Here is a 26545-nt window from a genome sequence, read left to right as displayed (position 1 = left end):
ACCTCGCCTTTCTAGTTCTCAGGTCTTTTGCTTTGTGATGGTTGGACCAGGTGCAGCTGCCTTAGCCAGTTCCCTGCTTCAGCTGGCAAGGCTCATTTCATGCAAGACATCCCTGAGGAGAAGCCACATGGACCTACCCCGATGCAGCCTGGGTGTTGGAGCAGCCGTGTGGAGACCCCTGCCAGCGCTGAGATGCTGACACATTCACTGATTCGGCTTTCCTCCTGCAGTCAGCTTCATTGCATATGTTTTGTGAGATGGAGGAGGGCTTTGTGGATTGGTGTCGGACATATGGGTTAATGTTGGACTGTGTGCTTGGGCAGCACTGGGTTGGGATGTTTTCTTGATGTGCACTTACCCTTTATATAAAACTCTCTCTTAGACATCTGAGTTTCTGGGGATTTGTTTCTCTAATGTACCCAGACTAACACATCAATCTAGTAAAACAGAGCAAAAAAGCAAACCCTAAAAGGAAAAAAGCAGAGTGGGTATCAGTGGCCACCATGCATCTTGTCCAGTGTAGCCATGCCCCGAAGTCACCTCCCCTTGACTCTTACTGCCCTCCCAGGAAAGAAAGAACAGCTTCCAACCCCTCACGTAGGAAGTTCATACACCTTAGGAAAGGGTGACCCTCCCAGCCAGAGAATCTTATTTATGAAAACCCATGTGGCGCACTTCATTTGTCTCCGGTGGTTTGGGAGAACGTGGTCAGTCTAGCTCTGGTGGGAACCACGTGGGGCAGTGGGCATCACTGATCGATCCAGAGAGAGAGCTCAGATCTAGGAGCCGCAGAGGCTGTACAGGTGTTGGCCCTTTGTGGCAATGCTCGAGCTGGGCACTGTGAATAAACAGTGAGCAAGGGTACCTTTTTAGACACTGACAGGCAGGGTCGGTGGGAGGCAGGTGTATCTGGGTCTGGGGAAGACAGCGAGGAGATTCCTGAATTTGCATCTTGTCAAATGCCCTTGACGTTGGCCAGGAAGATGCCCTGCCATTCTACTTACGGGAAGCTATCCCCAAGAAGCAATGGAACAAAGACTCTGGCTACAAAGGTGATCTTAATAACACAGTTAATTAGAGCAAAAATTAGAAACCAAGCCATATGAGATTGGACAGCCCATTATTAGGCATTTAAACAAAAGAGATACTTTTTAGCCTTTAAAAAAATGATGTGGCACTATTTAACCTTCTGCAAAGATGTTCCCAAATGCTGCTCGGTGAAAAAAGTTCAGCTTAAAAATAGTATGTTCATTCTGCGACAGTAAAAATAATCTGCTTAAAATAATACACATTGATGTAAGATGTATTTATATGCTTACAAATGTGCATCAAGATTTTCAAAGTCATATATATATATATATACATATATAGATACAAAATGACTATCTCTGGTAATTCCACTCCTCCCCTTCTGTTTTTTGTGTATCAGGAATTTCTGTGCCATGTTTCTTGGCACAGAAGTTCAGAACTGGAGTTCTGGAGTTGTGCGGACCTGGGCTTGTATCCTAACTCTGCCACCGATGGCTGTGGGTTATTGGCAGGTGAACTAATCTCTCTTGGGGTTCCATTTCCTCCTCTGCAAAATACGGCTAAGACTGGGACCTCCGAGGCACCAGGAAAGATTCAGTGAGCTAGTCCATGGGAAGCTCTTTAGCATGCAAGCCGGTGCTAAGTGCTTAATAAATGTCAATACAGCTACTGTGCTATGAATCCTGTTGACAGTGGAGAGACTTCATTCGGCGTTAATGGATTAACTCGCTGCTGAACACGAGGTTGGTGGTTCCAGTCCACTCTGGGAAGAACAACCTGGCGGCCGACTTCTTAAAACACCGAGCCATTGAAAACCCCATCCCATTCAGTGCTACTTCGACACCCATGGGATTGGCATGAGCTGCCCAAGCATGATGGCAACCCTATTTGTCAGTGTAACGTAGTAAAGAAATGAGCAGAGTTGACTAGAAGTCTAGGGCCTCATGCTGAGTGGGAACCCTTCTCTGGCTATCTGCTAGAACATGGCAACCAACGTTGGCCAGCACAGCTCTGCCTAGATTGGCGCCTCATGTACCGAGCTCCGTGTTAAGCACCTGCCTGCTGGGCCGCCCTGAGTTCTCCCAGCCAGGGGCCAATGTCGGAGATGCTGTTGCTCTGAGTCCCATTTTAAAGGTGAGAAAACGGAGGCTTGGGCGGTGACGTGAGCTCTCCGAGGCCCCTTGGCTGGGGAAGGATGGAGCCAGGAGGCCACTCTGTTTGAGGGACTAGCTGCTGTTCAGGCTGCCTCAGCTGCCATGGGGTCAGAGAAAAGGAAGCTGGCCCTGGGTGGTGGGGGGCGAAGGGCTTGGTAAAGATCCGAGCAGGCGGGGCAGGGGTGGAGCAGGTGATAGATAATTACAGAGCAGAGGGGTGGGGATCTCTCCCACAGTGATTCGTCCTTGATAATTGTGGATGAATTCTGGATCATCCCCCAGGATCCTCTTGCCAAGGACTGGGCCTACTGAATAGATTATAGAGGGATTCCACCCCCCCACCGTCCCCCCGCCCACGGTGATTGGGTTTTAGAGTTCATAAACTAAAAATAGCTCATGATTAGAGTTCACCAAGGACTTAAACGTCTTCCGAAGAAATCTCTGAAATTGTGTAAAATCCCCTGTGTCCATAGCCCCAGGGCTAGTTGGAGTTCTAGTCTGGTTCTCAGTGCGCACTTGGCCATGCTGTCTTGTATTGGCCATGACCGTCAGTTATACTAGCCTTGAACATGGCATTTCAAATACACACAGACTGAGAAGAACAATATAATGAATCCCCACGTCTCCATCACGCAACAAAAAAATGATGTATATAAAAAACCTGCCGTCCTGGCTCCATCGATACCTCCCCCCACTGCCCCCCACTCAGGGATAATTTTTGCATAGTTCTCTTTGTATAAGATAAATTTTACCTTAATTGAAATGCACACATTTTGACTGCATAATTTGGTGAATGGATACATTCGTATTGCCTCCCACTCCACCTCCTCGAACCCTCAGGCAGCCTCCCTTCTGATTCTTTCCCCCTTCATTGATTGATTGCCCCGTCTGCGTGGCAGTTTGTGGACACCGAGCTCCCAGCGTGCTGGTGTCTGTGCCGGCAGCTGGCTCAGTCAGATTGTGGAGTGACACCCGATGCTGTAAGTAGCCCGCCGTTGGCTTGTCCCCCTGCTGGCCGACATTTGGGTGGGTCCCGTGTGTGGCCCTTGGAAATAAACATTCGTGTGAAAGTCTTCGTGAGAACCTGTGCGCTCATTCCCAATTCCCCTTGAGCCTCTACTGAGAAGCAGAATGTCTGGCTCATATCCTAGGTGTGTGTTTAGTTTTAAAGAAGCTTCCAGGCGCCTTCCTAAGTGACGTAGCCATGTTGCGTCCCTGTCGGCAGTGCGAGAGAGGTCCCGTTGCTCCGTGACCTCGCCAACTTGGCTGTTGCCGGTCTTCAGGACTTTCAGAGGGAGCTCATGTGCACACTGAGTTTCCAGCAGGTTCTGCTTCGACTGATCAGTCTGGCAACGGGCAGTTGACCTGAGGTCCATTTTGACCATTCCTTTCTTTCTTCGGTGCTTTATCTTCCTAGAATCACTTTCCCACTGAAAGGAAGGGTGAATGCGCTGGTGGGGGGCTCCTGAGGGAACCTGTGTCACAACCGGTTGGAGAGGGAGGCATTGAAGTTTGCCTCCTACCCTCATCTCTGGGCTCCCCTTGGCCTTGAGACCCTGGTTTGGAGCCAGACAGAGGGCAGAGGGGGCTGGATTTCCTTCCCTTCCTTGGGAGGGCAGTCCTGGATGCTGCTCCCTATCTCTTCTCCTTTTGTGGGGGTCCTTCCGGCACAGGGCTTAGCTCCTCTCTCCTCGAATTGCTACTAATGCAGACGCTGCCCTGGCCTGTGGGAGCTGTGTGCTAGGCTGGGTTGAGTAGAGAAACAAGTCCAGAGACACTCAAATAGGTATAAGAAAGAGCTTTATGTCAGGAAGTAATTATACACCAAGAACACATCCCACTCCAGTCTAACTCAAATCCATAACTAGTCCATCAGTCCGATACTTGTCCTTAAGTCCCTCTTCAGACTCACACAACCACACACAATGATGCAGAATGCTGGGAGATCACCGACTGGTGGGTGCAAAGTCATGTGGATCCAGTGGCGGTGGAAGCGTCACAGGCCCTGGCAGCAAGCAGGGTCAGCCAGCAGGAAGGTGAAGGCAGAGAGAGGGGGCAGGTTCCCAGGGCCTGCCTTAGGAGAAGACCACGCCCCCAGGGAGGCGCCATCAGGCTGGAACCTGATTGACAGGTTGAAGGCCACCCCTTCACTCCTATAGATCTTCAAGTTGACACAAAAGTATGGAACAACCACAGTCTGGGAGCCCCAGCCCACCAAACCTCACTCTCTCCTGAGCAGATATTGGCCCAGTGACCCTCACGGCAGACCCAGCGGTGTTTCAGAGGGAGCTGAGAGAACTCTACGTACAGGTGAGCTCACCCCTGTCCTGGCTGTGGGTCCTCTTCCCTGTTGTCCCTTTGCGCCCAGAAGGCAAGATGGGGGCTTCCTCCACTTGCCAGGACCTGCCTCCCAGTTCTGCTCAGCTGACTAGTGTTCTTCCCTTTATTCAGGGGATGGAGCACCCATGGTAACCTCTCTCCCTGGCCCCATGCCTGGCACCCAGAGGTGCTTTTTTAATGTAGTGAATGAACAAAGAAAGTGGAGGCAGGAGGCTCTGGTGCCCACTTGACAGTGTGCATGGTGGCTGGGTAGGGAGTGGGGCTGTGAGTTAAGTCACTGAAGCCCCTATGACCAGACCCGAGCCTGGGTTAGCTGCCTGGGGCCACCTGTTGGCTGACACACGGAGCACCTGGGCTCAGTATTGGTGTCCCCCCTCCCCGATGTACACTGCCACCCGAACTTCCTGAAGGCAGGGATGCCCAGGTTTATCTGATTCACTACCAGACACCCCACCCCCGGGGCCTAGAACGGGGTCGGACACCCACAGGAAGTCACTGTGGGGGTGCACTGAGGAGAGAGCTGGGACGTTTGCTGAGAAGAGGCCTTGTCGAAAGCTGCTGCTGGAGGCACCAACCTGGGCAAGACAAAGGGGGTCCCTTCTCTGAGGACCCCCACCTGTGAGGGTGGGCAGGGAGCGATGTGCCTGTTGACTTGGAATTGGTTCCGTGGCAGGTCGCGAAGTCTTCCACAGATGACTTGGGGCGCTTTCCTCTCCCTCCATGCCCACCCCTCCCACTCCCCGCCGACCCTTCCGTCCTTTAAGCCTCGGCTGGCCAGTGCATATGGGCAGTTTCTTCAGCCCTCTCTAAGAGTTCTGGCGCCCCCCTCCTTTCCCCTCTCCACACACACACACACACACACACACACACACACGGCATCACTCATCACAATGGTAATTAAATAATCGTTTGTGCTCATTGGTGACTTATTTGCCTCCCGTGCTCAATTCCAGCAGGCCAGGGATTATGTCCCTCATGTGTGGATGGATGGCTGGATGGACGGACAGATAGATGGATGGATGCTGCTGCTTATCCTAAGCTAAAGCTGCTGCCTACTGCCCTGCGTCTTAGGACAGGGGTGCCTGGGGCCTGCCTGGGGGTGCACTAACTCTGATGACTGAGGAGGCCACCCAGGGTGGTTCCCACCTGGAGGAGCTGGGTGGCGGCAGCACGCTTGTCCCTGTCCTGCAGGGAGGTGGGGACTGCCCGGAGATGAGTGTGGGGGCCATCAAGGCTGCCGTGGAGGTGGCCAACCCAGGCTCCTTCATCTACGTCTTCTCCGACGCCCGCGCCAAGGATTACCACCGGAAGGATGAAGTGCTGCGGCTCCTGCAGTTCAAACAGTCGCAGGTGAGCCGCCTGGTCTTGGGGGCTGATACTGAGGGGGCCCTGGGGGTCCCCAAGAAGCTGGGTTCTCACGCACCCTGGAGGCGGGGGGCCGGGTGCTTTTCTTCGAGGACTACAGCGTGTCCGCCAGGGAAGCGCACCAAGCAGCTCCCGTGTGGTTCCAAGTGTGTTCTCATCCTCTGGGCCCCCTGCCTGCCAGCGGCCCGGCTCCCGGCTTCTCCAGTGAGTCCTGCTCTTGACAAAGACCACACCACCCTTCCCCGTCTACACCCCGTCAGAGGCAGCCCAATCCGTCTTCCGCCTGGCGCGGCCTCTGCAGCTCACATCCTCTGCTCCCCAGCCCCAAGGCTCAGGGCTTTCTGGTTTGGCTTCCTGCTGCTTTCCAGTGAGGTTTGGGGGCCAGGGGAGGGGATGGGAGCCGAGGAAGGGAAAGGAACAAGGAGCCCCTGGGACTTCCCAGGGTGAAGGCCTGGTCGGCTGGGCAGCTGCTGCTCTGTGCTTGCATCTAGAACAGTCTGGACCCTGGAGTTCCAACTCTGTAGGCTCCGGGGGCCATTCAGACAAATCAGTTTCCATTCTGCCCCATTCACTCTGCTCTGGCAGAGGCAGGGAGTGACAGCCCCATTCACGGAGTGCGACCCGAGAGCTGGCCCTTGTGCTGAGCGCTCGATGGGCACGAGCTCTGGGTAAACCCAAACCACCTCACTGCCATCGAGTCGATGCCAACTCATAGCGGCCCAACAGGACAGGCTAGAACTGTCCCTATGGGTTCTGGGATGGTAACTCTCTATGAGAGTAGAAAGCCCAGTCTTTCTGCCACAGAGCTGCTGGTGGTTTCGATCTGCTGTCCTTGTGGTTTGTAGCCCGAGTGACCACTGCACCCCCGGGCCCTTCTTGGGTACTCTTGATGTCCCATTTTACAGATGGGTCCCCGATGTCAGAGAGGGGAAAGGGCTCTTCCAGGTCACCCCTGCTTGGCTCTGAAGCAGGGGTCTGGGGAAGCTGTGAGCCAGATTCTATGGACACCCTTCCAGGTGGTCTTTGTGCTGACGGGGGACTGTGGGGACCGCACTCATCCCGGCTACTTGGCCTTCGAGGAGATTGCTGCCACCAGCTCCGGGCAGGTGTTCCACCTGGACAAGCAGCAAGTGTCTGAGGTGAGCCAGGGCGGGAGCGCCTGAACCTTGGGTTGGTGGGGACCCTGGGTACCTTGTGTCCAAGGACAGCTTTGCTCCGAGGTTGAAGAGCCCTCAGAGTTGCCACTGCTTACCTGTGGACTTTCCTCGAGGCGAGCCTAGGGGCTTCACGGTATCCTTTCACCAAACCTTCCCACCCACCCAAGGGAAGTGCTCCCACTCATCCGGCAGATGCAGAGACAGAGGGGCAAAGAAGCAACCTAGGTCTCGGTCTGGATGGCACAGCCGGTCCAGGCAGGAGAACTGGGTCTGGCAAGGTTTGGGAGAAGTATAGGCCTGCGTGTCCCCCCAGAGTGTGTGGGACCACTGGATTCTGGCCGGGTTGCTGGGGGGTTGGGGGGTTGGAGGTGGCTCCACCGGCTCAGCTCACCGTGCTCCCTGCGAGCTCTTTCGTCCTCACGCACATTCCTTCCCAGCAGCCAGAGAGACCCTCCGGGGGCACACTGGTCAGTGTTGAGTGCTGTCTTGCCCGGAAAGAACAGACGCCCATTGCCGTGGTGTGAATATTTCCACTTTGGCCGGCAGCGAGCTACTGTCACCAAGTCACTACCCGAGGGGTTGAGGGGTGAGGCCAACAGTTGGTTTTCATGAATTGGTGTGAGCTGACTCCTGAACACCCCTGAGTCCCTCCAAAGCAACCCCTCCCCTCCATTCCTTCCCTGTTGCCCCTTGGAGAATGCCCAGGCCCTGACGGGACCCCTCTCTCCTCCTCCTCTCTGAGCGAATCTTTTGCGTCCTCCCTGTTGTCTACTCTGGCCTCTTGGCTGTTTATCTCCCTTGGTTCATGGCTTGTGTGTCTCTCTGATCCCTTCCCGTCTTACCTGTCTGGTACACTTTCCTTGAATTCCGATCAAGATTTTATCTCCTTTCATATCTCTAGTCCTCCCACCCCCACCCCCAGTTTCGCATCGTGGTAATTTTATAATGGCACAATTATTTCACATCCCTAGGCTGTAGCTCCGTGAAGACAGGGGTGCTGTGGGTTCCTTTGCCCACTGAGTTCCCGGCCTCTAGTACAACAGTCAGGGGCCAGGTCAGTAGCTGGTGACTGGTGGACGTGGCTCCCTTGAGTGCGGGTTCCTGAGCAGAGGACGGTGAGAGGCAGCGTCTCGGAGGCCCATCTCGGAGGCCAGCTGCAGCTTAGAGTTAGCCCTGTTGTCGCCTCCAGGCGAGGGTTTTGTGAGCTGTGTATTCATGAACTGCAGAGCACCAGCTCCAGGGCCGTGTTTAGATTAGCATGCCTTAGCTCCCTGTTGACAGATGGCGTTTATGGTTCTCTGCGACACATTAGGCTGTGTTTTTTTGGCACGTTAGCTTGCCCTGGCATGGCGCCGCCAAGCAAGGGGGAGGGAGGAGACTTTCTCAGCAAGGAGATGAACTGGTCCTTGATCTGGTCACTTGCATGGGAACTCAGTTCCTGCCATTCAGTTCAAGCCTGCAGGGCAGCCAGGCAGGTTGGCGGGCAGGGGAAAGGTTGCCAAGGGCTGGGGCGTGGAGCTCCTGGCTTCTCCCTGGCCTGAAGCCACTGCCTCTTGACGGAGGGGCCTGACCTACACCAAAAACCTGACTTAGGGCTGTCGATGACCAGACTTGGCTACTTCTGGGGGAGGGCCTGGGTCCTTCTCTAGCCTGGACACGGGCCTTTGTCCTTCATCAGCTTAATGCCTTGGATCTGGCCCCTTCCAGATGTTCCCAGATGTTCGGCAAAGCCTGGGAAAGAAGCGGGAGCAGCCAGAGCTGTGGTCATCCTTTGAGGAGGGGTGCATAGTGCCCTAACCAGAGCCAAGGGGCTCCGGCCGGGAGAAGGGCTCTTCAGAGGCTGTATAGGTCCCCAAACCACACAAGTGCCAGGCAGACCATCACCCTTAGGAAGGAGTGGCATGTAACTGTGTGTGTGTGTTTAAGTTTCTCGTGTTGAAAAATATGTGCGTATGTACACATTACACATAACAAAACAGTTTGCCGTGTTAAGAACACAGTTCAACGACACTCATGATTTTCATCATACGCAACCATCCCGATTCCTGTTTTTAAAAGTTGTACATCACACAGAAGCGCGGCATTCGTTCATCCGTAGCCTCCCTGCCCCCACCCCCTCAGCCCCCTGGTTACCATGAACAAGCTCTGGTCTCTACGTAGTTGCTTATTGTTGTCTTGGGTTCCAGTTCATGCGCACGCGCAGGCCCGGGACCATCCCCAGAGTTGTTCTTATGTCCCTGTCCCCTGTGGCAGTCCATCGTGGTGAGGGTCTGCCTCGCTTTCGCGGCCCCTCCACTTTACCCAGCATGACGTCCTTCTCCAGGGACTGGTCTCTCCTGGTGGCGCAGCCCAAGCACGTGAGCTTTGGCTTAGTCTAGTTATTGCGTAGAATGGAGTTATGCAGTCCTCGTCCTTCTGTGGACCCCACCCCTGGCACTGTCCTTCCTGCTCCTGCGCCTGCTGTGGGCCTGGGGCAGCCCAGGTGTTTAGCTCGGAGCAGGGCGTGGCTCAGCTTGGTTCCCAATGGTTTAGATCAGGGGTCCTCAAACTTTTTAAACAGGGGGCCAGTTCACTGTCCCTTAGACTCGTTGGAGGGCTGGACTATGGTTTTTAAAAAAACTATGAACAAATTCCTATGCACACTGCACATATCTTATTTTGAAGTAAAAAACAAAATGGGGCAAAAACACCCGGTGGGCAGCATAAATGTCCTCCGCGGGCCGCAGTTTGAGGACCCCAGGTTTAGAGCACTCAGCTTTCTCCGGCTGTGCAGTTGGAGTCCTGCTCAGAGTTCGGGGTCACTACAGGATGGTAAATGCCCACTCGTTCTGGGAAGGAGAATTTGGGGTTGCACAATCCTTACACAGACAGGACCATGGCAGAGGCAGGTAGGGTGGCCCCTGAGCCAGTCCCAAAGGTCTGCAGCTTTGATCAAGACTTAGATTTCCAAACCCGCCTGGTCCCAGTTTAGCATCCTCCAGCTTTGCCCCCAGCCCCGGGGGGTGAAGGTGGGGATTGGGTCAGAAGAGCTGGAGAAAGCTGACCATCCTGCGCCTTCCCTGGGCCTTGGAAGTCCTCTCCGTGGGACTGGAACGGGGGCACATCTCTTTCCGCCCTTTCTTCCCATCAACACACACCGCCGGCACCAGTCCCGGCGGCCCCGGGGCCCTCCCATGTCCAGCATCAGCAGGGACAGTCCCCATAACTGCCAGGGGGAAGGGGAGCCCTTTCTAAGACAGGAAGGAGGGGCAGAGGAGTTTCTGGGCAGATGGCTCTGATGAACAGATAAGGGCTGACCACCAGGGACAGGCCCGGGAGGGAGGCCGTGCGGTGGAGTGGTTAAAGCTTGCACTCCACGACGCCTGGTTTCAAGCCCGGACTCTGCCTCTGACCTGCTGTGTGACCTTGAGCACAGTCTTTGACCTCTCTGTGGCTCTGTTTCCTCACGTGCCCAGTTGGTTTCAGGAGTGTTGCTGCCTGGTAACAGGGAAGGAAACAGCTCGTGAGTCACATCGGGCACCCTCAGTGAGGCCGAGTAGGTGCCGTCACTCCAGCCCCCCTTGCTCTCTGTGGGGCCTGGGATATACCTCTCCCCCCCTCAGCTCCACTGAACCCCCTGAAGAATAGAGTTCCCCCTGGGGACAATCCCTAGGAAGGCAGGACCCGGATGGGGGTCTGAGGGTCTGAGCTGTCGAGAGGCCCAGACTGTGACCCCTCAATGTTCTGATATGTGGTCCGTGGCTCCCCACTCTCCTTCCTCAGCCGCTGTGACTGGCAAGTGTCCTGGGAGGAGTCTTGGGCGATGATTTATCCACCGAGAACTGCCGAGCGGCAGCCATCTGGACAGGCCAGCAGAGCCAGATTCATTCGTTCCTTCTCCATCCATGACAGAGATGAGCCCAAACACAGTGCCGAGCCCAGACCCCTCGCCCCACTAACATCTGGAAGTCATCATTTTCACCAAATAAACATTGCTCTTGCTTAATGAAGGCTCTCGGTTCAGAAAGTTCCCCCGAGTCTGCTCTAGAGCCCCTGAACCATCACGAGCTCCAAGAGGCCTTGGCCCCCAAGGCCTGGGCCTACAGGACAACCAGCTTGGCCACTGGGAAGGAGGGCTGTCCCCCAACTTGCCTGTGGTGCTCCAAGGGCAGGCCCACCTCTGATGAGGTCACTGGCATTCGGTCCTGGGTCCCAGCCCTCTCCTTGGTTCAGTAGCCTGAGCTCTGGGCATCTTCCCGCCACCAAAATATCCTTGAACAAGCGTGTAGTGGCAGCTGCAACACAGTAGCGGGTGTGACTTGTCTGGATAATTGTTGACTGGTGTTGCCACCACTCTCTGGTCGCTTTGCTCAGTGATGGTCTCTCCCCGGGCCCTGACAAGGCCCAGCCCTGGGGAAAGAGGGCAGCAGTCCTAGCTGCTGCTTTGCTACCGGGGGAGTTGTTGTGCTTCCTTGGCTAGCTTCTGGCCGACTGCATCTGGGACTTCTTGACTATTGCTTCCTTCCAGCCCATCCCCGCCTGGACGGCGTACCTTCTCTCCGTTCCTTGGTGAAGGCAGGTGGGACCTGTTCAGAAGACACATGTCTCAGAGAACCAGGCAACACAAAAGAATGGGGCAGGTCCAAGTACAATGACAGATGCATTTTCTGAAGCCGGCATTCCTCTCTTGTGATAGTCGAAGGCTAGCCACAGATCTAGGTGGTGCGTTCTAACGCAGTCTGAGTGAAAAAGATATGTCTCCTAAATCTAGAGATGTTCTTCCAACTCGCATCCTCTCCCGTCTCCCTCATGGAAGATCACGTGGTGGGCAGGGCGGAAAGACTTTGCTTTTGATGAGGCATGGGGAACATCTGGTGCTCAAGGCACCCCTTTCTAATCCCACATCCATGGCAGACAGTGCTAATCGACCACAGAATTTCTTTCTGCTTGAGCCTGCGTGCAGCCTGGGTTTTCTTCTAAGATACATCACGAAGTCATCCTTACTTGACTGGAGTTGGCAAAAACCAGGAGGCCATCGTGTTTGCTTAGGTGTATATTAAAACCATGATATACCTGTACTTTGTAGATGGCCTTTATTAAAACAAAGAGACAACCTGCGTTGGACAATTTCAAAGATAGAAGTGAAAATAAATTGAATCTATTGGCCAGGGCTCATTCTGATTCTTCTGGCTTGACCCACTATGTTTGCACTGAGATGGACTGAATCAGCATCTCCATTTCCACAGGATCCCAGGTGATTCTTATGTGTACAGAATAGATACAGAGACACACACTGCGGGGAAAGGGAGGTGACAGTGGAGGCAGAGGTTTCGACAAGGCAGGACCTTCAAGGAGTTGAAATAGACAGAGAAGCACTTCTCTCAAGAGCCACACCCTGGAGTCTGGACTCCAAGCCCCCTGCACTGTGAAAGAATGGATTTCTGTTCTTTGAAGCCAGTCACCTGTGGTATTTCTGTTAGAGCTGCCTCGCGGACTAAGATGCCACAATTCAGCAAGCAGAGGGAGAGAGCTCGATGGAGCCACACGGTAACAGTGCTGCCTCAAGTTGGTCCAGGGCCTCGAACCAGCTTTTTCCAGGGTGACAGCCTGTGGAGAGTTCTCACCTCACCCGAGATAGACTGAGGCAGGACCTACAGTTTGCCAAGAGCCCTTTGAAAGAACAGGAATGTAAAACACAGACGTTGAGGGTGTGGCTCTAGAGGAAGTCTTCTCTCCTTCATTTCCGCTTCTAGTGGCTTGCCATCCTTAGGGCTCCAGGGCTTGTGGATACGTCTGTCTCCACCGTCTGCCTTCCTCTTCCCCCTGTGTGTGACTCCGTGTCTAGTCCGTGCCCTTTATCTTTCAGAGGTGATTAGGTTTAGGACCCACTCTATGCTGACCTGACCTCATTAACATGTAATGAAAGGAAACCTCTGTTTTAACACAGGGCCATGTTTACAGAATCAGGGACCGGGATTTCAACCCATCTTTTAGGGGCACAATTAAATCCATAGCAGCACCTTTATCCGTAAAGAATTCAGTAGGAATCTAGATAAAACTCCAACGGAACCACAATGCCATCGAATGGAATTAGCAGTTGTTTCATGATATCATTTAATACTCAGCCCATATTCAAATTCTTTAATTGCCCGCCAAATGTCTCTCATAATGTCCCCCCTCCAAACCAGACCCTAGTCAAGGGCTGTGCATTTCATGTGGTTGTTGTGTCTATAACATGTCCCCTCAAATCTGGAGCAGTTCACCCCTCTCCCAATAACACAAACGTGTTGGAGACATGCTGAGCTGTACAATGTTCTGTGTTCCACATTGATCTGATTGCTTCCTTGTGGTGGCGTGAACTTGCTTCTCCTTCCCCTCCGACTTCCCCAAACTGGGAGTTCCATTTCAAGGGCTGATGGATGGAAGCTAAGCTTTCTGGCAGGGACATTTCCTAGTGGGTGCTGTGTGCGCTTTGGACTGTAGGAGGTGAATATTGTCTGGTCGTCCTTCTACTAATGATGATGAGTCTGATTGCCGGGTTAAGGCGGTGACAGGCAGCTCTGTGTGTGATAAAGCTACATTTTCCCCTTGATGACTCACGTGGCCTTTGGGTGATGCTCTGGCTCCTTGTAGACACCCAGCCCCCCCATCAACCTTTCATCTCGTACTTTTGGCCTCCACGGGGTGGTGGTGGTGGTGGTGGTGTCCTGCTTGAAACAATTATCTCATTAGGAATTGCAAAACAGTGATTTCCTAATTGCATCATTCTTTCCACAGCCATTAGCTGGCTTGCCTCCACGACAAAGCGCTTTGACTCACCACAAAGGATGAGCTGGCCTCTCCGCTGAAAAGGCAGGCGTATTCTCCGCTCTTTCTCCGTCGTCGGCAGTGGCCTCTGCTGTCGTCGTTGGCAGTGGCCTCTGCTGGTGTCTATTGCTATGGTTTGTTTCATATTTCCCGCTCTCTTTGGGAACCCGAATGGCTGCGGGATGACGTGGCCCGGTGTCTTTCGACACTAGCAGTCATTATTGTTCTGTTGCACGGAAGGGCACTCGAGCTGTCCCGAATGTAACCCTGGGGGAGCTCCTTCAAGCTCGTCTTTTCCATCTGACCTCAGTAATCTTTGTGTACTTACTTCTTTGCTTTATGGGATATACCATTGTCTCAGATTTACCTGGGAAATTCTCTGCTCCACACCTGGAATCAGCCATTTCTCCAAGGATGGTGTTTAAACACCAAAATGTGGGAACTAGGCATGGTCATTAATATTGGCACATTGGGATGTAATTTGCTGTTGCACACACACACACACATTCATGTTGAAGACCATGGTGAGGATTTGGAGCCACTGAAAAATGATGTGCTCCAGGAGACACCCACCTTAGACACGAGCTCACAGGTTGCTGACATGGGCTCAGGGACTCACAGAGTCGAGGACTCATGGGATTTCCCCCCTCATGGGAGGTTTTTGAGAGAGTCTGAGATCTCTGAAATATATCTAAATGTGTCCCTAGGTGGTATGGCTTTTAGGGAGAGGTCCTGCTTTGGATTGATCAGGCAGTTCCGGAAACCAAAGACGAGTCCTCTCATCATTGTCAGATGTCAGTCGACTAGTTCCTCATTTTGTGAATCTATAAGAGACTCCACCTGACTTTGGGCCTCATCGTCCAGTTTTAAGAGCCTCGAACTCTGGTGTTGGTGGTAGAGGGGGTGGTAGGTGGTGATGGTGGTGGTCAATGTGGAGGTGGTGGTGGTAGAGGTGGGTGGTGGTGGTAGAGGTGATGGTGGTGGTGGAGGTGGTGGTGGTGGAGGTGGTGGTCAATGTGGTAGTGGTGGTGGTGGTAGAAGTGGTGGGTGGTGGTGGTGGTGGTAGAGGTAATGGTGGTGGGTGGTGATGGTGGTGGTCAATGTGGTAGTGGAGGTGGTGGTGGTGGTGGAGGTGGTGGGTGGTGATGGAGGTGATCAATGTGGTAGTGGAGGTGGTGGTGGTAGAGGTAATGGTGGTGGGTGGTGATGGTGGTGGTCAATGTGGTAGTGGAGGTGGTGGTGGTGGTGGTGGTGGAGGTGGTGGGTGGTGATGGAGGTGATCAATGTGGTAGTGGAGGTGGTGGTGGTAGAGGTAATGGTGGTGGGTGGTGATGGTGGTGGTCAATGTGGTAGTGGAGGTGGTGGTGGTGGTGGTGGTAGAGGTGATGGTGGTGGGTGGTGATGGTGGTGATCAATGTGGTGGTGGAGGTGGTAGTGGTAGAGGTGGGTGGTGGTGGTGGTAGAGGTGGGGGTGTGTGGTGCTGGTGGTGATCGTGGTGGTGGTGCTTAGTCTGAGATCCGTTGTTGGGTGAGCATGAACTACATGGCTTGGGGAACTTTTCAGATATCCAGGTTCCATGTCCAGGAGGCACAAAGAGAGCTTCTTGGGAGAAATGATGAATGTGAGTTGGTCAGGTGAAGAAGGTGAGAAGAGTCTTCCCCGCTCAGGGGATACCTTTTCTCCTGGGATCCACCCTCCGGATGCCAGGGTCACACATGAGAACCCACAGAAACCAGGAGGCTGACAACATACAGACAGGGCCTGGGTCACACATGAGAACCCGCAGAAACCAGGAGGCTGACAGCATACAGACAGGGCCTGGTGAGGGCAATAGGGCATGGCGTGGTCTCGATTGTCCCGGAAAGACCAGACAGAACATGAAAAGTCATGGGAAACTGGATTTGCCCACAGCTGGCAATCAACTAAGGACCCCGCCTCGAAGGGGCCCGACATAAACAAGAGGTGATGGGCACCTGCTGGCAGCAGCTTTTCTCACCCATCTCCCCAGGTGCTGAAGTGGGTGGAGTCAGCGATCCAGACTTCGAAGGTGCACCTGCTGTCCACAGACCATGAGGAGGAGGGCGAGCACACGTGGAGGATCCCCTTCGACCCCAGTCTGAAGGAGGTCACCATCTCCCTGAGTGGACCGGGGCCCGAGATCGAAGTCCGAGACCCACTAGGTGTGTGGGCCTCCATCTGGGTGCCGAGACAGAGCAGGGAGCCCAAGAAAGCCATAGTCTCAGGGTGGCCGGGGCTTCAGACGCAAGCTCCAGGAGCAGGCTGGCAGGAGGGGCGCGGGCAGGGAGGCAAGAGCAGCCAAGTAATGGGAACTGAAATCAAGAAGGCTCACACGCACCAAGTGTTCCAATCTTGTGGGCTGACCGGGGCAAGAACGAGCACCCCATTTTCAAATGGAAAGATGGGGCACTGAGAGGGGAAGTGGCTTGCCAAGCTCACAAAGTCGGGCACAGTAGGTGTGGTTGGGACCCTTTCTCCCTCCCACAAAGCTCCTGGTTCTGGAAACCAGCACCTGGGGGAGGGCATGAGGGTGGACTGCAGAACACGGTGGCGTCTAAGGACCATCAGAGGCTCAAGACCCAAATATCAGCTCCTTCAGAAAGCCTAAGGCTGGTATTTGGTGGGCCATGGGTTTCTGGGTTCCTGGGGACAGAGTGGGGCCCCTGTTACCCCTAAAATAGGGTGAGGGACTGAGCAGTGCTCGGGGGGCTTCCACAGGAAGGATCCTGCAGAAGGACGAGGGTCTCAACGTGCTCCTTAACATCCCCGACTCGGCCAAGGTGGTGGCTTTTAAACCTGAGCGCCCTGGGCTGTGGTCCATCAAGGTGAGTGGCCCGGGATCCTTGGGACTGGCTGGCGATGTCTCGGGTCCATGCAAGTGGAACCCATGCGAGCCGCCCGGGTTAGTGTGGGAAGAGTGACGGCCATGGAGAAATCTGCGGGTCCACAGGTGGGCGGCTTCTCATGACTCAGAAGCCTCCTGTGAAGAATGCACAGAGGTAGCAAGGGTGGCCTCAGGGGGCGACTGAGAGGAGCAGGGCTGGCAGAGGGAGCAAGACCTGCTTGCTTCTTTACAAGGTGCTGGAGGCCAGGCACTGGAGGTAGGCTTGGCTTCATGAAAGGAAGACCTCTCTGGCCAAGTATCCTGGGATGGGGGAGGTGGCTGCTTTAGAAGGAAAGAGATTAGCTCCTGCTGATTGAGTACCTCTTGGGGTGCCGCCGCTGAGCTAGGTGCTGCAGGTAGGGTGTCAGCAATAACCACCTGCCTCTCAAACTCTGAGCTAATAGCTGTTTGTGCCAATGGAGAAGGCGAATAGGAGGGGCCAGACGGCCTGCAGGAACTGGGGACGAGCTGGGGAGACAGGGCACATCAGGGGGCCCTCTCTCGATAGTGTTTCAAGCTGGGCTTCTTCCACTTCATTATGGGGGGTGGTGCTGTGCTGAACACCCAGGGGGATTGGATACCCCCTCCCACTCAGCTCAGTCATTGGGCTGGGGTGCCCCAGTGACATGGGACCCTGGCCTGTGCTAGGTCTATAGCAGTGGCCGCCACTCGGTGAGGATCACAGGCATCAGTGACATTGACTTCCGCGCTGGCTTCTCCACTCAGCCCTCTCTGGACCTCAACCACACCATCGAGTGGCCGTTGAAAGGTACGGAGGGCCTGGCCCCAAGGGTGCCGGGTTGCCTTCTGAGGAGAGAGGACTTGGGCTTTGGGAAGTGGTGGGCGTTCAGGGTTGGGCTTGAGTGCTTGTGTGCGATTATGGACACTGTAGAGGCTGAGGCTGGCCCGCCCCACATATCCTAGTCATGGAAACTGGGTCCCAGCGTCAGCGTCACTCCACCATCGCCATGTGGTCCAGCTTAGAGCACCGTCTCAGGAACCCGAGGCCTCCCGGACAGGTCTCTGCTGGCTTCCTGACTATACTGAGCTCAGACCTCCGACTTCCTTTTTAATTCTTTCTTTCTCTTTTGTTTATTGTGGATATACATAGATGTATGCATCAAACAAAACGTTTGCAGTCGCTGCTATGTTCATATGTATGATTCAACTATGTTAATTATGCTGGCCTTGAAGACAGCCGTCACCACTACCATCTCCAAATGTTTCCACCACCCTACGCAGAATCTCAGTGTCCCTTAAGTCATAGTTACCCTTTCCTGCTCCCACCCGTCCCTGGTGACCCCTAATAAACTTGGGTCTGGACTTCTCTTTTCTGTCACAACTTGTCCATTCAGAGTCCCGTATCGTTAGTTTTCCAGTCAGTGCCAGATCAGTTCAAGAAAATAAGGCAAGTTAGTGGGTGCCAATGAGTTGATCACTCAACCTTCAAAGAGAGCGATGCCTTCTTCCACAGAGGATTGAATGCCCTGCCGGGCGTTCAGACGCCCCAGAGGCTGATGAGGGTTGTGATACTGTGGGAGGACGTCAAAGCTGGAGACACAGGGTCAGGCCTTCCCGAATGAAGCTGCCAGTCTGGGGGTGTCTGAGCCCTTCCTGTCCCACCTGGGGACACAGGGCCCCATGTAGGAAGAGGCTCTGGGGACGCTCCATACATACTGGAAAGCACCGTCTGAGGGACAGATCTGGGGTCCTCAGCCGTGGGACCGCTCAGAGAAGAGCCTGGGAGGGTCAGAAGCAGGCCAGACTACCTGTGGATCTTTGAATAGTGACCACGGGTGAGGTGCACTGGACCCTTACAGCTTTTTTTTTTTTTTGCAGCCCATAGTGTCCGCTGTTGGCATAGGTTTCTCTGCCAGGACCCAGAGTGAAGAGGGGGTGGATGGCTGCTTTTTGCATTTCTTTTGCCCTTAGCAAGAAGTGAGAGAAGCAGGGAATCACAGCTCCTGCTCTAAAGCCATCTTGGCCGAGGAAAGAAATCCTCAGGGTAGTGCTAGCCTGGAAAACGAAACAGAAATCTTCCCAGGGCCAGTCCCCAGGGGTGGAGGGTGCTGGGAACCACAGGCCCCACTCTAGTATTTCTGCTCTTAATCGAGATCATGCCTCCAAGACCGTGTTAGTAGGAGAAGCAGCAGGGATGGCCGTGGAAAACAGTGACTGACTCTTGGCCCCAGGGCCGAAACATCAGGGAATGGAGGAGGCCGTAGCTAATTAGACAGTCAAGTCCTCAACCACAGGGAGCAGCCTCCACACGCCGCCACACACGATGTGGGGATGGCAGCCCGGAAGGAACACATTTCAATTTCCAGAAGGATCTGCACATCTAGGTTTTTCTGGGCACTTTCCAGATGGTCAAATGTTGCTTTGAAATAATCAGACATTTCATGGTTCCAACCAACCACACCCACAGGTCCCTGGTTTGTGACCTCTGAGAAAATAAAACCCCAAACCAAACAAAACAATAACCAAAACAGGATGACTGAAAAGGGAGACTCCTAACCAAAGTTCCAGCATCAACAAAGGAGATGAGGAGGCCTGAGCTCAGTCCCATTGTCTCAGGGGTCGTGGGAGAAGAACCCTGCTTAGATCAAGGTAGAAAGGAAAACCAAAGAAGCCGAGTAGGGGGTCAGAGCAAGGTTGGTCAGCAGTCAGAGCCCCAAACTAGGATGTGCTCCCAGAAGTCTGCCTGGTGATGGCCAACCCCAGAGCAAATGCGGGTGGTGGTGGACTGAAATGCCCCTTCCAGCGCTATCTCATGAGAGATGGTCAGCGGAGATGGGGAAGCATGGCCGGAATGGCCAGCAGTGTTTCAGGACCATGGACAAGGCCCCTCTCTGTCTTACCCCCAGGGCAGATTGGAACAGTGGTAGGTGGGGAAGGCAAGGGAGTGGGTGAAGGAGGGGCAAGAGGGCTGGGTCCCTCAGATGTAGACCTAAGATCTCTGCTTGGAGAGGGCCAAGGAGCCCCACTGCAGATGCCAGCACCTCTTCCTTCACCCTTTTCCCCTCAGGGGTGCCCATCTCGCTGGTGATAAACTCCACGGGCCTGCAGGCTCCTGGCCACCTGGACTCAGTGGAACTTTCCCACGGCTCAGGACGGAGCCTCCTGACTCTGCCGACACAGCTGCTCTCCAACGAATCCACCCATCAACTGTGGGGCGGGCCACCCTTCCAAGCCCCCCCGGAGCGCTTCTACCTCAAGGTGAAGGGCGAGGACCATGAGGGGAATCCCCTCCTTCGCATCTCTGGAGTTGCTTACAGCGGGGTAGCCCCAGGTGAGTGGTTGGCCCCCTTCTCCTCCAGCTCAGCTGACCCCATGGGAAACCCATATCTTCCTGGAAGACTTCCTTGGATGAGAGTAGGTCCCAAATGTTTGTTCATTAAGCGATTCCTTACAAGACATTGCGCTAAATAGTAGAAGTGCTTCAGATGTTCTCCTCAGTTCAAGGATTTCATGGTCATCCATCCGCCCATCCACCCACCTACCATCTATCCATCCAGTTAGCCACCAATCCACCCACCTACCATCCACCCACCTATCCACCCACCCATCCACCCACCCATCCACCCACCTACCATCCACCCACCCATCCACCCACCCATCCACCCACCTACCATCCATCCATCCATCCATCCACCCATCCACCCACCTACCATCCATCCACCCACCTACCATCCATCCATCCACCCACCCACCTACCACCCATCCACCCATCCATCCACCCATCCACCCACCTACCATCCATCCATCCATCCCCCTACCCACCCATCCATCTGCCCATCCACCCACCTCCCATCCATCCCCCACCCACCCATCCATCCGCCCATCCACCTACCTACCATCCATCCATCCATTCATCCATCCATCCATCCATCCATCCTCCCGTCCACCCACCTCTCATCCACCCACCCATCCATCCACCCATCCACCCACCTACCATCCATCCATCCATCCATCCATCCATCCATCCATCCATCCATCCATCTATCCACATTCATTTTGAACATCTACGGTGTATGGGTCATGATCTTAGCCGTTGGAAACACAACTGTGGGCAGGGAAGGCATCTGGGCTTGCTCTTCTAGAATGACATGCCTCATTGTCATTATTTGAAGGATCAGGGAAGTACTCAGCCCAGTCACCACCTATGAGAAGTTCCCATAGACCAGTTCTTGCCGTGCCTTGGCTCACTGAAAATTGTGTGCCCACTTTATACACCACAGCCTGAAGCCACCCACCTCACTGGGCTTCTCTCAAGGCACCCCTATTGCACACACAAGACACCATTCGTGTGGCTAGAGGCCGCACTCAGGTCCTGGGAGCTGTGCACCAGGGTCCTTCACCAGTGGTAGCTACCACTGTCCTCCTGCCCCCTCCCCGTCTCCCTCTCGAGGTGGCCTTGGAGGGGCTCACCCAGGTGGATGTTCCTGGTGCTCTGACATTTCTTGCCAGGTGTCTCCATGAGAGACCCCTGTCCTCCTCACAAAGGGACTGAGGTCGGGCAGGCGGCTATCTTCTCCTGGTCAGCTCTGGAGGCTGCCAAGGTGCCAGAGGTGGGGCAGGGGGCTTTGAGCACCTAAGGAGGGGGATGCCTCCTTCTCCATCTCCTGGACTTCACTTGCCAACCAAGCCTCTGACCCACCCTTCCCTGGCTCTGTAGAGCTTTCGGGAAGGAATTTCCAGAGAAGAGACAACAGCCTCTACTCTCTCTCCCCTGTCTTTTCTGGAGGGAGTCCTGGTGGCCACCTGGACTGTGCACTGAACTATTAACCACAACGTCAGTGGTTTGAATCCATGGGAAACTCCACAGGAGAAAGATGAGGCTGTTTCTTCTGTGAAGTATTTGAAGTCTCAGAAGCCCAAAGGGACAGCTCTCCTCTGTCCTGTAAGGTCACTATGAGCCAGAATGGACTTGCTAGCAGTGGGCCTTTTTGGTTCTTTCTGACGAATCCAAGAGTTTAGAGCAGCAGTTCAAGGCACTTGACTAAAGCGGGGGAGGGTGTGGTTTGGCCCCTTGCTCTCTCCCGGGCCCTCTGGGCCTGGGACACTGGAAACTTGGCGTGGAACAGGAGGCTCTGAGCTTGGGGGTGGGGGTGGGGGGGTGTCTCTGAGCCACTTCTGCTCATGGAAATGAGCGGGCCACACTGAGGCTGCCAGGGTGTGTGGGTGAGTGGCGGCTGCCTTGCACACAGCTGAGGACGTGGCTAAGTGGTCTGATACCCTTCCCCCCGGGGACGTGGCAGGGAGCCCATAGCATGATGTCACCGCCTCCCTCCCCACTCGCGGCTCTGTGCTCCGAGGAGGTCTGCCGCACTGTCTCACACTTGGGGCATCTGCCGGGGAGCGGGGAGAGGACAAACATAAGAGAATGACTGCAAGCCCAGGGTCACCCAGTGGAACCCCCTCCGGCTGCAGTTGACCCCACTGTGGACTTTCTCAGACCTTTCCATGGAAGGACTTCCAACCATCGAAGAAAGCCAGCGGGCCGTCTCAAGACCCGGAGTTGAACAAGGCAGTGTGTCTGCCAGCAGCCCCATGGGGCTCATCCGAGCTGTGAGATTTCACCCAAGGCTCTTATCTTTGAGGGTCTTATCTTCAACGTGCGTGTGAAATTGGCGTTCACAGCCACGTGTATTTTTTCAACCAAAGGGCAGACCCCTGGTAAAGGGGACCCTTTGGGCAAAGAAGCAGTTGCAGCCCCGCCCAATGCCCCAGGGCAGCCGATTCCCAGCCCAGGGAGCATTTTATCAGCATTCAGACGGTCCAACTTCTCTGTCAGACAGTTAAGCCAATGGCGACCCAGTGTCAGGAAGGGGCTTGTCCCCGACCAGTCTCGTGTTAAACAGTCTCACGGGCTCTAAAGCCATGCCCTCCTTGATCGCTGGTGCTTTCCTCCCATCATGCCCCCCCTTTAATTGTCCTATGGAGATCTAATTCACACCCCACAATCCAACCGGTCCATCTAATGAAGAAGGGCTGTGTTCAGCATCGCCACCCACTTTGGGACATCTTCCTCCTCCTCGTGCCCACTGCTGGGGGCTCTGTCAGCTCTGTTTGCACAGCTTTTCTTACCAGCTTCTGCCACCACCGGGCAGCTCCGTGCTGTGATCAAACCCCTATCACAGAGGGAGAAACTGAGGCTCAGCACAGTGGCGCCATTTGTTTGCAGTGGCCAGCAGGCCGGGGAGTCAGGCTTGATGCTTGGTCTTCTGGTTCTCGGGAGGGTACGAGAGAGGAACCTTGAACCCTGACCCCTGTCTGCAGGTGCCCCACTGGTCAGCATGGCCCCCCATATCCACGGCTACCTGCAGCAGCCCCTGCTGGTCTCCTGCTCCGTGCACAGCGCCCTCCCCTTCAGACTGCAGCTGCGGCGAGACGGAGCCAAGCTGGGCGAGGAGAGGCACTTCCAGTGAGTGGCCAATGGTCAATGCCACCACCACGGGGCCTGGAGGGACTCTCAGGGGGAGCGGGTGACAGGAGAGGGACCTTTGTCTCAGTCCTAGTGTCCTCCTACCAGCGGCATACTTGACTATACACTGGGCTACTAACCCCAAGGTGGGCAGTTTGAATTCACCAGCTGCGCCAAGGAGGAAGACAAAGCTTGCTACTCCTGCACAGATTCAGAGTCTCTGAAAGGCGCAGGGGCAGGATGGGGTCATCATGAGCCAGAATGCACTGCATGACAGGGACGGAGCGAGCCCCAAGTCTCACCCCTCTGCTGAGCCATCTCCCTGTGGAGGCGCTGTGGGCCTCCCTCAGCCCGTGGCAAACACAGCCACTGTGGACAGGGCACCGCGGCGTCAGAGGAGCAGGACCCTCGAAGACCCTCCCCTTCGGGTGGAAGTCCACAGCTCAGAGAGGGGAAGGGGCTTGCCCGGTGTCACACAGCAGATCGCAGAACTGACAGGTCTTGATTGCCACTTCTTCTTTTCAAGCCTCACAGGGGTTGGGGGGGGGGGGGGCGGGTGTCTTCCATCTGAGCAGGATTCAAAGGACAGGCCTCCGAGGGGTGTGTGAGATTGGGGGCGGGTGCTGGCAGATCCTGGCCGGGTCAGAGTGACTGAGCGAATCCTGCTGTCCTGCATTCACAGGGAGTCGGGGAACAGCAGCTGGGAGATCCCCCGGGCCTCCAAGGCCGAGGAGGGGTCCTATGAGTGCTCTGCGGTCAGCCGGGCTGGGACTGGACGAGCCCAGGCCCAGATTGTCATCACAGGTCTGTCCCTTGGTGCCCTCCAAGCCCCTCCCATTCCGGGCTAGAGTCTTCCTTCTAGGACATCCTCCTGGGGTGTCCCCACCCATGGGGTCACATGCCATCTGCTGGGGATCTGTCCATCACCTAGAGTGTCCCTGTCCCTGCTTCCGCCTGCCCGTAGGCCTTGTGGGGCTCAGTGAGAGGGAGTTTGAGAACCTTGGCCATGGCCCTGGTCCTGCCTGCCCCACCAGCCTTAGTCACGCTCCTGGCCTTGGGGGCATGGTCTCAGGGACAACCCTGTTCCACATCCCTTGCCACCTGCCTTCAGTTCCCCAACCCAGGATGACAACGCCAAGCTCTGGGAAGGCTAAGAGCACCCTGAGCAGCTCAAAATGAAGCCAGCGCTTTATGATGAGCCCCCCGCCCCCCGTCTCTGGGAGAAGGAGACCCTAGACCCAGGCACGTGAGCCGCCTCACATCCTCCCTCCTTAAACAAGGCCTCGGGCGCAGGGAAAACAGGACCAACCAAAGGGAAGCGCCTCTGCAGCATTCCCTCTCCAGGGGCCTCACTTGGATTGCCTCCCATGGACTTCCTCCCTGGCCTTTCCCCGCGGGTGCATTTTAACCAACACGGGACGCTCTGACATGGACGTGCAACCCGCTGGCCCTCAACAGTGCAGCACGCCAGCAAAGCTGTTCCCATGGCACGAAGGAGCGCAGTCTCACGCTCCTCCAGACCGTGGGCACAGAGCAACAGGGAGCCCTACACAAGGAAACACACACGCCCATTGCGCCGATCTGGCGGCTATTGATATCGTGCCCGGGAAATAACATGCGTGGGGAAAAGTTGGCCACCGAATAGGGAAGACCAAAGAAGAATCGATGGGTCTGAATCAGGCTGTTGGCAAACCACGTGGCAAGAACCACGGACTGCCCGAAGGACAAACGAATCCATCTCGGAAGAAGTACATCTTTCGAGACAAGGGGGTGACACTTTGTCTTACGACCTTTGGACATGTTTTCAGGAGAGACCAGTCCCTGGAGAAGGGCGTCTTGCTTGGAAAAGTCTCGGGGCAGTGAAAATGAGGAAGACTTTTGACGAGATGTGTTGGCACCGTGGCTGCGTAGCTGCGCGGAAACAAGCAGAGTCGTGATGCTGGCGCAGGGCCAGGCGGGATTTTGCTCTAATGTGCACGGGCCGTGAGGAGTCGGAAGCAACTCAATGGCACCTGACAACGACAACAACATCTTGCCGAGACCACTGGTGGCCCAGTGGAACTCTCACCATGCACATGCGAGCCCCAGGGGAGGCTCGGGTGTTGGCCTGCTGGGAAGAGGTTTCAGCAGGGCTTCTAGACGGTGAAGGCAGATGACTTCAGAGAAGCTGTTTGGACCCCCCTTTTTCTCTGTGGCTCTGAGGGCCGTGTCCCGGGTGGGACAGTCTCTGAACTTGTCGCTCCTCGTGGCCTTCCCCCCCACCGCTGACCAGTGAGGGTTTGCTCAGCCCCCGCAGGCACGGCCGCCGCCACGCCCTGCCCCTTGGTGCTTCTCGGTAGCCCAGCTGTGCACTGCTCCAAAAACTTGTGCTTTCTGCCTTTGTGTGTTATTGCTCAGCTTTTATTGCCCCCCCCATGGGAGGGGGTGGCTATCAACTCAGTTAAAAGTTGCTGCCCACTACGGCAGGGGTGGAGGAAACCCCCCCCACACACACACACACATAGGTGGAGAGCAGATGCTGGCTACCTGCTCTGCTGGCCATAGCATGTCCTCAAGGACGTGGAGTCTGGGGCAGGCAGACGGGGCCTTGGGGTCTGGGCTGGAGCAGCTTTCTGGAGAGGGGACCCCGGCCCCCTCATCAGTGTCTCCTGTGCTCACGCCCTGCAGATCCCCCACCGCAGCTGGTTCCTGCCCCCAAGGTGACCGTGTCCCCAGGGGAGACTGCCATCCTGTCCTGCCAGGTCCTCAGTAGGGCTCCCTACAACCTGACTTGGATTCGGGACTGGCGGGTGCTGCCAGCCTCAGAGGGTCGAATCACCCAGCTGGCAGACCTGTCCCTGGAGGTCAGTGACGTCATCCCCACGGATGGCGGGCAGTACGAGTGCATGGCCAGCAACATCAATGGGGTCGCGAGGGCCTCCGTCTGGCTCCTGGTTCGAGGTGAGACTCCTTTGACACTGCCGCTGTCCCAGTTCAACCCCCTCTCTAGCCTTCACCTCCAGTGCCATCGGTCTCTCCCCCTGGCCGACGATGCCAACCCTTCCTGTGTTTCCTGACTCATCTGGGAGAGGACCCTGTAGCCTCCGTTGGGCACCCATGCCACAGTCTCATGGTCTTCACTGTGGGGAAGTGCATCCTAATATCTAACCAGAGTTTCTACTGTTACGGAGCCCAAACCAAGCCCTTAGTTGTTGAGTCGATTCTGACTCACAGTGACCGACTGCAGTCAGCCAGGTCGATCTCATACTGTCCGGCCCCCTTTCTCCTGACACGGAGTATCTCAAGACCGAAAATCCACTCACTGCCATTGAGTCAGCGTGGGGCCCCGAGACTCTAACTGTTGACGGGAGTCAAAAGCCCAGTCTTTCCTCCTCGGAGCGGCTG

The 26545-nt window shown here is 55.2% G+C and overlaps 1 protein-coding gene across 1 annotated transcript in view; it reads left to right on the top strand.

The window, feature by feature from the left end:
- The window catches only part of HMCN2 (hemicentin 2), a 166454-nt gene that overhangs the window by 14523 nt on the left and 125386 nt on the right, over positions 1-26545 (top strand). Inside the window, exons 3-12 of the mRNA XM_075559554.1 lie at positions 4423-4493; positions 5715-5873; positions 6905-7027; positions 15841-16012; positions 16569-16675; positions 17383-17503; positions 19763-20026; positions 23017-23161; positions 23844-23965; positions 25829-26101. Of these exons, the coding sequence (XP_075415669.1) occupies positions 4423-4493; positions 5715-5873; positions 6905-7027; positions 15841-16012; positions 16569-16675; positions 17383-17503; positions 19763-20026; positions 23017-23161; positions 23844-23965; positions 25829-26101 (1557 nt within the window). The remainder of the gene's footprint in view (positions 1-4422; positions 4494-5714; positions 5874-6904; positions 7028-15840; positions 16013-16568; positions 16676-17382; positions 17504-19762; positions 20027-23016; positions 23162-23843; positions 23966-25828; positions 26102-26545) is intronic.

Source organism: Tenrec ecaudatus, chromosome 10 (assembly GCF_050624435.1).
Source record: "Tenrec ecaudatus isolate mTenEca1 chromosome 10, mTenEca1.hap1, whole genome shotgun sequence".
NCBI lineage: Eukaryota > Metazoa > Chordata > Mammalia > Afrosoricida > Tenrecidae > Tenrec > Tenrec ecaudatus.
The sequence above is the reverse complement of the archived record's forward strand: the minus strand, read 5'-3'. Positions and strand labels throughout refer to the sequence as shown.